The 14,143-nt window shown below is 38.7% G+C and overlaps 1 protein-coding gene across 3 annotated transcripts in view; it reads right to left on the bottom strand.

The window, feature by feature from the left end:
- SPTLC2 (serine palmitoyltransferase long chain base subunit 2) overlaps positions 1–14,143 on the bottom strand; it is a 79,799-nt gene that overhangs the window by 53,430 nt on the left and 12,226 nt on the right. For all 3 annotated transcript variants that reach the window (XR_010999895.1, XM_068192734.1, XM_068192735.1), the window contains exons 3-5: positions 7,476–7,630; positions 6,286–6,434; positions 5,833–5,957 (exon numbers count right to left, since the gene is read on the bottom strand). Coding sequence is in view for 2 of the 3 variants with exons in the window: in XM_068192734.1 (XP_068048835.1) it covers positions 5,833–5,957; positions 6,286–6,434; positions 7,476–7,630 (429 nt within the window). In the remaining variant the exon portion in view is untranslated. The remainder of the gene's footprint in view (positions 1–5,832; positions 5,958–6,285; positions 6,435–7,475; positions 7,631–14,143) is intronic.

The raw sequence follows: 14,143 nt of genomic DNA, 5'->3' as shown, positions 1-14,143 counted from the left end.
AAGGTTATGTTTCACAGCCAAACATGTAACTAGTACTTCAGGTACTAGTACTTCAGCTCTGAAGTGCTTCAAGATCATTTAAGAAAAAAAAATCCAACATAAATGCAGGCAACTCCAATTACTTGCAAATTCCAACTAGTCCAGGCAAGACTTGCTAAGATCCAATTTGCAGCCTTAGTAACGCCAAATAAAAATACAGAACTGCTCTTAACTGAAAGAAACACTTAGGTTTCACTTTTCCTGGAAGTCCTGCAGCTGCATCTGCCTGAATATCTCATGCTGTTGATGTGTACTCATCCTCCTATGCAGTCAGTTAAAACAGGGAGCAGAGCAGCCTGCCACAGTTCAGTCAACAAGCTGACAGTGCAGCTGAGAAACAGGACACTGAAGACCTAGGTTAAAGGCCTTATCAATGTTGCACTATTATTCTCATTAGGAGGCAACCACTGACTAACCCACGTGTAGATGCAGGTAATATACAAGAGAGAGAAAATGGAAAACAGAATTGCATGGTGAACTGGAGAAGTTTTCTGAAGCCATTAAACATGATACTGAATTAATTTGCTTTTGAAGATAAATCCTTGGACAAACATTAAAACAGGATATGTATGTTTTGAGAGCAGTGATGATTGCAGGTCAATAACTGATATGCTGAACATTCAGTCACAGCATTATCACTGTGGACTACAGGAACGTATGTATATTGGGGGATTAATATATAAGGAAGCAACAATATCTCTAAATAACCTTGGCCCACTCCAAATACTATGCAAACATGCTGCAACTTTAGAAGTGACTTTGCTCAGTTAAAAATCTAGAAAGGGTGTCAAGATGCTGAAGATCTAACACTGAAACATGCTCATTCCATGCTTCTCTAATAACAGCTAATGGAGGGAGGAATCAAGAGGATTTCTTCTCTGCAATAGGAATTACTAGAAAGGACTGTAAAAAGCATTGCCTGTAGTTATACAAGGAGTGTCACAGACAACAGGAGTAATTTCTCCAGAACAAAGGAGACTCTGCACTAGAACTGTGATGCACGTAGAAACATTCTACATTCTGAGAAAGCTGGAGACTGGTTTTCCCCAGAAACTGCAACAAATGTCATGTGTTCATACTGCTGCTACAAACATTCACTAATGTGGCCTGGGGTCCCAGGGGTCCGTCTGGCCCCCTGGGCAGCCGCTGCCGTGGGTGTCCCGTATAGCGCTGTGCTAATCAGCTCAGCCTGTCTGGGTCCCTCGGGCTAGCTCCCAGCTGCAGGCAACTTAGCGAGCAACTCTGGAGTGATTTCAGCTCTGTGAGTTCAGCTCTTAGTGATTTTGCTCTGTGCTTGCAAGTGCCTCGGCAAACGCAGGGATAGAGAGAGGAGAAGTCTGTGTGGAGTTCCTCAGCGGTGTCTTTTAATGGCAGCTCCTGCAAAGGTTTCCAGAGACAGCTCTTCTGCTGAACTGGGCAGAGATGGGGGTTTATATAAGGTACCGGGGTGTTGGGAATTGTCCAGTGGCCAGGGTTGAGGAGAATATCACCTATAGCCTTACAGAGAGATAACGAAGGTCCGAGGGTGGAAGAGGGGCTACTTTGGTCCACTCATCATGACTCTGCATTTCTTATCTTAGGCGAGTGACCGCCAGGGAGGCCTTGCAGGGCCTCTGCCTGCTACAATCCACACTACATGTTTCATAGACTTTGGCATATGAAGTATGGAAATTTCCAACTAGTGTTTGCTCTTTGGAACTACTGTATCAGACAGAGTATGTATACATCAGAGAACATTGTTGTTAAACACTACTGTATCAAAAAAAAGTGACTGTAATAATCCAGTACTGTCGGAATCTGTGATATTTAAACGATCCCGAGATTGTAGAAAGTCTCAGTCTTTCAGCCCCGCTGCCAAAGAAGAAGTCATAATTCGTCTATGCTGGTTTTCAAGGTTGTTTATTCTTTCTTATCTATAATAGTTCTCTCTGACCTGCAGCAGGTCTGTCTGGCAGGACAGTGTGCGGGGCTCTGCCTCTCAGTGGGATGTTACAAACATTATATACTAGAAATTACATGTGCTATATTTACAATAACGTGCCAATATCTATCACCCATGTTGAACAGTGTGTCCTCAGTCTAAACCAATAGAAAAATGCCAACACTACAGTGAAACATGGAGGGCATGAAGAAAAAGAAAAAGGACAAGGCACGCCCAATTTCCTCCATCTTGCCCCCTTTGAACCCTTATCTAGAATCCTAAAATTTTACTTTTGCACCCATGCCACACTAATTATTACTTATATCAAACACTCAGAGCTTGTAATCCATCCTGTAAGATTGAAAACTCTTTTCCATGGACAGAGATCAGAGACAGTGTCTCTCGGGGCTCTGCACAGGGGGGCTCCTGACCCCCTGCCAGAATCCCAGACCTTCCAGGGAAGCCAGAGGGATGCCCTGGATTCCCACACAGTACTAGTAACCTTCTTGAACGGTAGAAAGCAGGAAAAGTAATAGATTAAAAAGAAAAAAAAAAAAAAAAAAGAAGAAAATAAAGATTAATTGCCTAAGAAAAGGCAATTTTTTCCATACACACAAGGATGAGCTTTTGGTGGAGAAAGTAGATTTAACAAATTAATGAGCAGCAGCAGCCTCTTTTCACCCTCTGCTAACAGGACATTCAATTAGAAAGAAATTAATTTGAAACTGAAGAAGTTGTAACTAGTCTAGTACTGTCTGCCACTGGAAAGAAGCACTGGCACAGTACAGCAATCACTGATGACTATATGTAAAACTCGGTGACACTACACTACTACAGTGGTAAGATTTCATTTGCCTTTATCAGCAAATTGACATTTGAGAAAGCATCCAGGACAAGGCTAACAGGAACTGGAGATAACACTACTTGGGCTCTAGAAAAATATGTCAGTGAAGTTCAGGCTTACCACCTTACCAGCACATCCTGCGAGGCCAATTTAAGTGAATGCCACATTTTACTAGAGTGCTACGTACATGAATTGTGTAATTCAGTCCTGAGCATTTAATTTTACAATTCACCTGTATGTGGAAATTAATGTGCTTTCTTACAACCAAAAAAATATCCTTCAAGCATCATTGTTCTAACTCAATTGTCTAGTCTCTCTCCATCCAGAGATATGATGAAAAGTTTTGTGCTAAAGGCAGTACAGAATGGTGTTATTACCTAGTTATACTGACTATATTAATGATACTTAATCCAAAACAGGCACGTTTGAGAGTCTAGCTTAGCATCAAATGGTCTAGCAACTTCTGACTACATAACCCTCAAAGTCACGTTATCTGTGGTCTAGACTCAGCATACTTGGCAGTGACTGTATCAGGCACATGACAGCTTGGCTGTGAACAGAAAGTCCCTACTGCTGAAAACCACCAGGTGCAGAAAGACATGATTTTAGTGGTGCTTTAACTGCATCTTTTAACTTTAACTGCTGAAATACAACTTTCAGTCTACACCAACTACATTTATTTCAAGCATTTGCTTTGTAGAGGCTGCTATTAACAAGACATAGTGAATAAAGATCAACTAAATAATGATGAAGCTTTTGAATTCCTTTTGCTGACTAATACTGATCAAATTATGGCATAGAGATGAATCTAATCAGACTGTATATGTTGTTATTAAAAGAGGATTCAGTAGGAACATAAACTGAGTGCTTCAGGATTCCACAGAGCAGAAAAAGAAGAGGTGGTACAGTATATGTGAGCAACTGTACTCAGTAGCTTGTTTTTAGTTAATTAAGTAGCAGTAGAGGAACCCAGATGCCATTAACTTGGAAGGTATCTTGTATTCCAAGCAGCTTTACAGTTGAAAATATAAGTAGGACATGCAAAAAAACACAAACAGTCATTAAAAAAAAAAAGCCCAAGAGTTTAATCAAGCATGAGAATCTCTAAGCTTTACTGAGGACTATCAAAGCATTGCCAAACAGGTAGTGCACACGCAATTAACTGTGTACTGGGTGGTGCCAAAATTCAGGATTTATGTGTCCTTATTTGCAGACAATGAAGAAATTAAACGTGCAGTGAGAAGCAACTTCAGGCAGCCAAAAAAAAAAAAAATTTAATGAACATTCTGAACTGCAAAATGGTTCATTTGACAAGAACTCTCTTCTTTACCATAGCACAATTTCTGTTTGGACTATTCACTTGAGTATAAGGGCACTTGTATTGTCATGAGGCAAAAGCTTCTTACTATTTTATTTCAAGTGTACAAGAAACTACGTATCCTCATGACTAACCTAGTAGGGATTGCTGTACCCATTTATGACAAGAGTTGGCTTACTAAAGTGAGCAGCATAAAAAAGGTATGTTAGACGCCTTGAAATTTACTGTTCAGATTCTCTCAATGGTTGTAAAACCTGTTGAAGTTCCAAGGTGAAAACTCAAGATCTGAGTAAAGTGTCTCAAGGGTATTCTCATAAGGTATTGAAGATATACAGTGGGCTCCACATAAAAAAAAAGATTGAGTAAATTTGCAGGAACGAGTAATTTGTAGTGACAATGAGCAATCTACTTAAATGTACCTGACAGTGTGTACTGAATCTGAAAGGTCTCACAGAAATCATTAATCATTTTTCTGCTGAACATAAAACTGGAGAGATATGGAAAGACAAAGAGCCAAAAAATGCATGTAAAAGATATTTATAAAAAAATATTTATAAAAAAAGATATTTATAAAAGTAACATATGTCGCTCAGATTCATAGCACTGCAGAAGTATTTGACTCCAGAAAGATTAGATTTGAAGCACTAAATTTCTCTCTAGCATCAGACTCAAAAGTTTTTTTTAGTATGCAAAGCATTTGATATTTAAAACTTAACAAACCAAAAGAAAAGTCATATTATGTAGGCAGTGCTACTTCCTTGTTAAAAAAAAAAAAAAACAAAAAAACAAAAAAAAAAAAAACCACCATGCAGGAAGACACTGCAGCTAATGCAAAAGAGAATCAATCACCAGGAAGAAAAGTTGCCAGGAAGAACAAGGCAGCAAATTTATCATCTGTAGATATCACACATGGAAGATTTAGGAAGTCATCTCAGGAAGTGAAAAAATAAATTAATTAAATAAAAGGAAAATAATGCACTACACATGGGCAAAGAATTCTAATAGACTAGCAGTATTAGTCTGACAGTGAATCATTTGCCAAAAAAATGACCTGTTCCAGCACTTGCACTATTTTACTCTAAGGAGGAGCTAAGAGAATGTGTATTTTGCATCAGAAGAGGTAAAGAAAAATTTCGTTTTTATTTCATTTTCCAATAACTAAAATAGCACTGTTGGTGATACTGGGCACTCAGACTAATTGTCTACTGTTTTATGGGGCACACAGTGAACATCATGAGTCTTTACAGTTAACCTTATTTCCCTCAAACAACCTTTCTACTTCTTCAAAGGAAGGATTTTTTAGCTGTCACTCGAAGATAATAAATTCTCTATGTACCAACATGCAATTCAGCTTATCTGTGTAGCTGACACAGTCGGTTCTTAGCGTTTCAAAAGCACCAAAATACCTTCAGTCTGTTAATCAGCCACCATTTCACACACCAAGGAGTAGCCTGAGGAAGCAAGCCTTAACATGGCAGGCTTTCTCCCAAGAGAAAGTTCTGGGCTGCTACTGGTCCCATGGATGCTGCTTCCCAAAGAGACTTTTGCAATGGTTAGAGATGCATACTACAAACTGTGACCTACAGTTTCCACAGAGAATATCTGCAGGGGCTGCCACTGAGAAAAAACAAAAGCAAACAAGTAGCTTTTAGAAAAATGAACCACTAGAATCTTTGTTAGGTGAGCTTTTGTCCATGACTTAAGCCATACCTTGCCAACTAAAGCAGGAATGTTCATAGAGTTGGTTGCAAATCCCATTCCATATGCCATTGCAGATTCCACACCTAGGAACCTGGCAACTAGCTTTTCCAGCTCCTCATGCTTGTCCAAGTTTCCTGCACATAAAACAAATGGGAAACTCAGAGTAAGGAGAAGCTTTCACTATTGCTAAATTCTACAAAGAGAATTTCCACCAACTAACCTGTGCTTTATTTAAAGGCCCATAAGGGACCACTGAAAAAACCCCATACATGAAAACATAAATAAGACAACTGCTGTGCAACATAAACTAAATCCAGGAAGTCAGTTTGTCTTCACTGAAGTAAAAGCTTTATCAGTTAGACTAAAGTTCAGTGCTGAAACAACTAATGTTTTAAAGACCTGCAATAAGATACAAACTTTGAAATAAACATTCAGGGAACATACTATCATCCTCCAACTTACCCATTTCCTGCCTAGTGCTGCACACCCCAGCTCCATACTGGGACAGAACTTCAGCAGCTGCTTCTTGGCAAGCCCCAGTCTTCTGTGCAAACCCAAGGTAGTTGTAGGAACCCATATTTATGATGTCTTTTATCACTCTCCCTGTGTATCTGTGTTTTAAAAACAGCACAAGTTAGGGCACCCAAAATTTTAAACATTATCTACACCAGAAAATTATTATTTCACTTTCCTAGACTGTTCACTAAAATGTTAAAACTCCATAGAGCCAACCATTAAATTATTTCAGTACTGCCTCTCATCATCAAACTGCAACAATCTTTTTAAAAGATTCTCTCTCTTACGATCTCAAATTAATTCCCAGAAGAGTTTACATTTACAGGTGAATCTGCTATCAAATATGAAACCGCTTGAGGCTTCTCAAACCATCTGTTGCTTTGACATGTTTCTCCCTCCATCCCAGAAACATACAACTTTTCTTTCAATTACAAAATAACATCTCTAGATCAATTAACTTGGCAGCACCTCAAGCGGGATATCCTCTAACCACAGAAAGGAAACACATCTGGCACTTCTGTGCTAACAATACGTGACAAGGAGAATAAGGAAGCAGTTTAGCAGAAAAAAATCAATTTTAATTCTTTTGCCCTTGAAAGCCAAGAAGAGACATAACTAGTTTCACCAAGTACTGTGCTGCAAACCTCTTCACATCAAACCTGTGATATGTCATTTCCAATTTGTAAAATGCTTTATTGTATTTCTCATTTTGTTTCTACAGACTACTTCAGTTCTGACACAAAACAATCATGTTAAATTCAGTTCAGACAGAAGCATTTACTTCAAGTGGCAGAACTTCTTCTAAATCAAGACTAAATCACAAACAGCAGTGCAATCCAATGTATCCACACCAAGCACTTGTCATCATGCACAAAGGTATTAATTTTATTACAGGTGTATGCCCAGGAAATCTTAATACAGTAAAGCAGACAGAAGATTATATACAAATCATCACCTTGGTAGCTAAATGCATTTCCAAAGAGCAAAATTAATTGATTTAAGCTGCTAGAAAGCTCTAACTTTCATAATAAAGCTCATAATTCACTGGTCTTTTAACCTCACAGCCTGCAACTTGCTCTTAGAGACCCTATATTTCAAGACAGGTCTTGCAAGTGTTTTCTTCAATTTTGACTCACGTGAATGTCCAGTTATAGTCATGGGAAACTCGCTCCATCATGTCCACTTTGGCCCCTGGCACACTGCAGATTGGACGGTTCCAGCTGTCCCGAATGCGCATGTAGAGGTTTCTGTTGTAGAAATTTTCAAAGTCCTGGTACAATGGGACAAAGTCCTGAAACACATCAAAAGCACTCCAAGTAAAAGGAAAATATATGTGACAGTAAAATAAGAGTAGCAGGAATAATTCTTTTCTGTCATTCTGGTGTAATGAAAAAACTCAAAAAACCACAAAAGATAAAATAATCCCCTTCATTAAATCGTGGGCATATAAGCTTTGCAGGAGAGGTATAGTCAGACTTTGAGTTAAGCAGAGCAAGGGAACATGCAATGGCTTTTTGGCACCAAACATTGCTGTACTGAATACACAAAGACTTTGAAAACTAAGGTGCTCTACCATATTTTATTCTGTGCATAAGGAATGCATTTAATATAGCACCCCTAGCATTACTTTACACATTACCATTAGAACCTTCTACAATTTTTTGTTTTCAATAGAAGCTAATAAGCTGCATTATGGTACCGCTCTTCTGCAAAGCTTATCAACACTGAAGTCCCACATGATTTTTATGAATGAGCCTTTCCTGAATTTTAGCTTCCCTTTCAATGTTTTCCAGGAAAAGTAAGTGACTGCCTTGAATGGATAACACAAGAATGTCAAACTAACTGTGGCAGCAAGGACATCTGAGCACTCAAGAACATTTTTTTTCTTGCCCCAAAGTCACAAGATTTCCTTTTTACTATTTAATTAAAGAAAGTTTGACATTTAGTGGAGATAAGAATGCATAATTCATTTGCTTCTGTTGCAGGGAAAAAAATCACCACCTTTTTAATCATCTACAGAAGGAAAAAGCAGAATTTCTTACAAAGGTATGAGCCACCCGAACATTTCTTCCTGTTTTTCAGAAGAAAAATGCAAACACTGTGATGGGAATTTTATTTTTGGTGACAGTATAAGAAAGGCAGAGTATCTCACCAAGTACTATAATGTCAGACATTTGTACCATGGAAGCAAATCTGGGAGCATTTATGACAGATTTTTAATAAAAACACAGGCACTTACAAGCCCTTACTTACAATGCTTGCCTGCAGGAGGAGTACTTATTTAATTACCTTCCTATTTTAATGATTTAACAACCTTGTCCTTGCAGTTTGGAGTAAAGGAACATTTAGGTCCACACCTTTGCATCCTCCTACCAGCAGCTGCACAGAAAGACCAAGCCTAAAAGTGTCAACTTCTAAGCAGATACAGCTGCACCTAAACCCACTTCTGATCTGCCTGTGTCAAAAAGGCACAAAGGTATTAATTTCCATCATTTCAACTACGGAAAAACAACCCAAACTTAGCTAGCAATCACTCTTTCAGAGAATCATAAGTGTGTCCTTTCTCAAAGACAGGCAGTGGGAATAAAATTTCTAGGTCCTAAGATGCACAGAAGGGCAATTGTTTCTTCCATGTTCCTGTCCCAGCTCATGACATAAAATCAAATAATTACATACAATTGTTTCAAACCTTCTGCTGTGTTACTTGTAGAGGAGTGGGGGAAGTGAGACCAAAAAGAAACCCTGGCACATTAGAAGATCAATAGTTGAGCGATGTGTTAAATCTAATTATAATCTACTGAGATGCTTCTAGGTATTTTCAACTCCTCTTAACCATCTACACACAAGAGTTCAGCTTTGCAACAGTTATCCAAGCACATCAGCTATGTGAGCCAAGAAACAACTGGTATTTTAGCCAAGGTCCTTGGCTAGTAGGGGGAGGCTGGAAATGAGTCATTATACCTACTCAAGCAGGTATGCCTGGGTTGATACAGCCCAATCCCACTTCAGATTACTCATCAGATGAGTTTTCTTTTGAAACCCAAGCTGACAAAGCCAGAACAGTAACAAGCTCAACTGGTGACATAAGGACAATCATTCACAACAGTTTAGCACCACCAGTATATGTAACACAAGCATGATCTTAAAAGCCAGCATTAGAACTAAGTTTAAAGTTACTGTGAGGAAGAGAAGTTCTCCGAACCTACTGGATTATGATAGAGAAAAAAATATGTTTTAAAAGTCAACAAGAATTCAAGGAATAAATTATGGGTAAGGGAATTAAGATTTAATATGGGACACTAGCTTTAGGTTTTGGAGTATCAAGTTGTAGGATTGTAGTAAAGGGCTTTAAATGTAGGTATCAGCACACTGTCAACTCCGTCGTTATCTATAAATGTACTGCTCCCTCCAACAAACCATCCTCAGATAGGTCTCATAAAAAATAGGGCAAGCAGGAAGTGTTATTTTGGCATAATGCAAAAACAAATTTTCTATTTCCTCAGTGATCCTAACCCTACTGAGGGGTTCTCACAACCCACACATCTGAGAATGTAAAAAACAAAGGGTAAGGATGTTGTGCCTTTATAAACTGATACTTACTTTTGGAGTTTCAAAGCCCTCTTTTGGAGCTGGCATATAGGAGCATATGGTCTGCTGGTTGGTTTGGGGGTTGTTTTGTTTGTTTGTTTACCTCCTCCATCCTTCTACAGTGCGGCATTCCAAATGAAGAGTAGATAGTACAACAAAAAGACCACTTGAATTACGCATGCTAATTTAATGTTTTCAATCTTTGAACCATAAAAAATAAACACCTGGAGAGGAAGGGAGGGATGAACTCTATGAATCCAAACTTTTCACCCAGAGAGAACTGGAAGAGGCTCCCAAGGGGAAGTGGTCACAGCACCAAGCCAGACAGAGATGGAGAAGTTTAGAAACCCTCTCAGGCACAAGGTATGACTCTTTGGGATGTCCTGTGCAAGTCTAAGAGCTGGACTTCAATGTCCTTGTGGGTGCCTTCCAACTTAGCATATTACGTGATTTCAAATTTTTGACACATGCAGCCACAGTGCTGTGCTGCAACAGTGTCCTAGAGCTGGAAGCAACCACTATCGCCTTTAAACTGCCTTCAGATCTTGTTATTTTTCCATCAAGTTCTCATCTTATTTCAGATCCAACACTCTTCCTAGCTGTAAGGGTCCCTAAGAATATCTGAAATTAAACAGTTTCATTCAGAGGAAAAATATTCTAGGGATTGCTTCTTTGAGCAATCTTCTGAGTAAACAGTCAAACAACTGCAACACTGTACCCAAAAGAAGGAGAAAAAGCAGCAAGTTCTTTCAATTATGGAGCTAAAAACATCCTAAACAGCTCTGTTCCTGTCAATATCAGCCTATAACACATCCCGTATTAAGGGGACATCTGATGAAGAAAGTACTAGTGGTCTCCTAGAAACCTAAACAGCATAGCAATTTCAATGAAAAGCACAGCCAGTCAAGGGAAGAATAAATTCTCCCTTGGGGTGCAACACCTTAGCATAAGTGATTTGGGAATCCATTATTTCATCATACTCTAAATTAATATTGCAACAAGTGAAGGTCATAATGAGAGCTCTGTAGCCTTTAGCTCAGGGCACAGGGACATGCAAATGCAGTGATTACGCTACTTTTAGAGCCAAGTTTTCACAGCATTGCACCTAAGCTAACAAATGGTGCCATGAGCACCAGCAGGGCTTATCTGTAATTTGCATAATGTGCTCTCTGATAACACATAACTGACTCTGAACAGAAATCCAGCAGACAATTTCAACAAATTCCAGGCTTCTAAAAGGAAGCAGAAAGACTAGTTTCATCTCGCTGTTACGTGAGTCAAGAAAGTGGAGCAATAACTGTGGGTAGCCTTTGTATCATCAGGAGGCCCCTGATGAACTACACAGATGCTAAGACAACATCGAACAAACAACTCCAGTTTGCTGCCCCTGAAATATTCCTACAGCTGGACTCCTGTGAACATGTGTTTGAAAACCTCACATGCTAGAAACACGTTCTAGATGGGCAAGCTACAGAGCATGAAGCAGTATATTAGAGAGTTACCAGCCCCATTCAGAGTCACTCCCAAACATAAAACATCTAAGGTAATCAACAGGCAAATCAGACTAGAGGAAAGGTAAAAGTGATTTTCATCCTGCCTGTAAAATCCCAGAAGCATTTTGCAAATTCAACTATATTTTATGACCAGACAGCACATTAAATTGGGTATGCATAAATTGATTCCAGGGTAATTGAGAATTGTAATCTTGCCATTTACCCATGCCTAAAACAGACCAGTAATGCTTCAAAGAGGATGTGCTACACAACACTGGTTTCCAGGAAAAGCTTAGCTGGATATATTTTAAACAAAGGCAAAACCTATTAAACTATTTCCTGGAAATCAGTACTAGCAAAGTCTGCCCCTTTTCACCCTTTTGTGTTTCAACAGTGAGTGAATACTAGGTTTTCTTGGAACCATTCATATCAATGCATGGCTCTAATAATTTCCAAGGAATTTACCTGCCATCAGAGACAGTTGTAATTTAAACCTGTTCAAAATTCTGCTCTGCTCTTTAAATTTGTTTGGTCACTTGCAGTTTTCTAGTAATGATGCAGAATAAGATTATACTATTAAGTGACAATTTAAGGAAGAACTTGCTCTACTGAAATAAACTGCCCTCCATAACATAGAAAAACTGAGTCTTTTACTTGTGTTTGTTTTGCATACTATTTTGGACCTAAGTTTATGTTATACTTTCAAATGTAAACACCTTCAGAAACACACCACAGAAAATCCACATACTTCAATTCTGTGATTTTCAGAACTGGTTCATTCAGCCCTTTACAAAATACTTCCTCACACTACATAATTTTGTCATTTTTCACCTATGCAATTACGAATTATTTCAAAAAGGTAAGACTAATCCTTTTGCTTGATACTTAAGAAAATCATAATAACCTAGTTGACTCTTGAGAATTTCAATAATAAAAAATGTTACCATCTGCACATAGGAAAGATTTGCAAAAATCTGCCAGAAAGTACCCCAGTGTAATCACAGGGGTTCTCTGATTTGCACATATTAATTAAAATTAAAAGGTGAGTTTTGAGCCTTTTCTACACACTAGTACCTGCACTCCATTACCAAAAGGTGACTGGGCTGTCATCCAGCAGAGAGACTCAAATACTGGAGAAAATAATTTCAAAGCAGGTAATTGAGCACACACCTCCCCCTCTACCTGCTGCACCAAAATAACCCCTGGCTCCCACACTAGACATGCTGCAACATGCTCTCATCAATTCATTTGCAAGCAAACAAAGCTTAAAGCAGCAAAGGGTGAGGATAAGTACCGTATGTACTAGATCTCACATGATTACTTTTCTGTTTGTCTGATATCAGAAGCAGCTATTACAATCCAAGTGCTAGAGACATGATTTGGGGAAGTACACTAGGCTGAGATTTCTCCAACACCAAAACTTCTTTAAACAGGATTTCCTATTTTTCATTCTTACGCAATATTCACTGGCACTTCTTATTAGCTCCATCCACACATCCTATGCACAAAACAAAACCAAAATATGTGCACCTCCTCATGGAAGCCAGCACAGAAACCGAAAGAGTTTCAATTCAGCTCTCCAGAAGGCATACTTGTTAAGCAGATGTCTTTCAGGGTAAGATGCAATGCTGAGTTAATTTATAAAAAAATTCAAGGCTACATTTCTTTTAGGACTAGGATAACCTGTTGCTAACAACCTCTGTGCTTGAAGGTCCTCTGTGGCAATCTTTACTGACAGCCTAATATCAATAATGTGTTATTGAATTAGACCTACTGCCCCCTTTTTTCACTCACTCATGTAAGAGCAAGGACTGCTCCCACAGAAAAGGGCTGCTGTAAGCAGTTTTTACACACTGACAGAACAAGCCTTACACAACAACCCTGCAACAGAAATGTAACAATTACAGTATAGAGTCACTGCACCGACACTGCAGTTACTCCTTTATAATCCTCAACACCATGAATACATACCAAAATTTAAACTTTTATTTTAATGTCTTGGTAGTTTTCTGCAACTGTTTTGACTGTTCTCTACTGTATCAACTTCTGCTTTATGTACAGAAAAATATAAGGGTGTCACGTTCTCAAGTGTCATAAACCAAAGTAGCTCAAAAGGCATTAATGAACACATCAAGCTTCAAGTTGAGATTTAACCAGCAGTTTTTAATCAGATATTTTAACTGATCCAAGATCTTTACTTTCATATTCCAGAAGTCAGTTTTGGCAATAGTGTAAATTTTAACTCCTGTACTTTCAACCAATATGAAATGCCTTTTACTCATTAAACTCCTGTAAGAATGCTTCTGTTTTGGAATTTAGTGCCCTACTATGAATCTGCTTAATTCTACCTCACAATATTCACAGAAAGAAGCTACTGTGAGGTAATTTTAGATACTGGTCCTAAGCTAATCTACTGTAAAAAGACATGCACTTTACTCCAGTGCTGTCTCCAAAAAAAGGCTCCAAAGGAGCCTTCCCTTTTTTAGTTCCTCCCTGACACCCTTGATTATTTGTTTGCCTCAAAGAGATGTCCTTTCTGCCCCCCACTATTTTCTGCTAGCCAACTGCTTGTGTGGCTGCACAGAGAACTGGAAACCAGCAACTGGAAAAGGAACTCCCTGAACATTTTATAAGCCACATTGGCTCTCCAAAGTGGTTGAGAAAAACAGCTTGAGAGAGCCCAAATCAGCAAGAGTAAGAAGTTTGGAGACAGCTCACTGGTA

This window comes from Anomalospiza imberbis, chromosome 6 (assembly GCF_031753505.1).
Source record: "Anomalospiza imberbis isolate Cuckoo-Finch-1a 21T00152 chromosome 6, ASM3175350v1, whole genome shotgun sequence".
Classification (NCBI taxonomy): domain Eukaryota; kingdom Metazoa; phylum Chordata; class Aves; order Passeriformes; family Viduidae; genus Anomalospiza; species Anomalospiza imberbis.
This window is presented reverse-complemented; position numbering and strand designations above follow the sequence as displayed.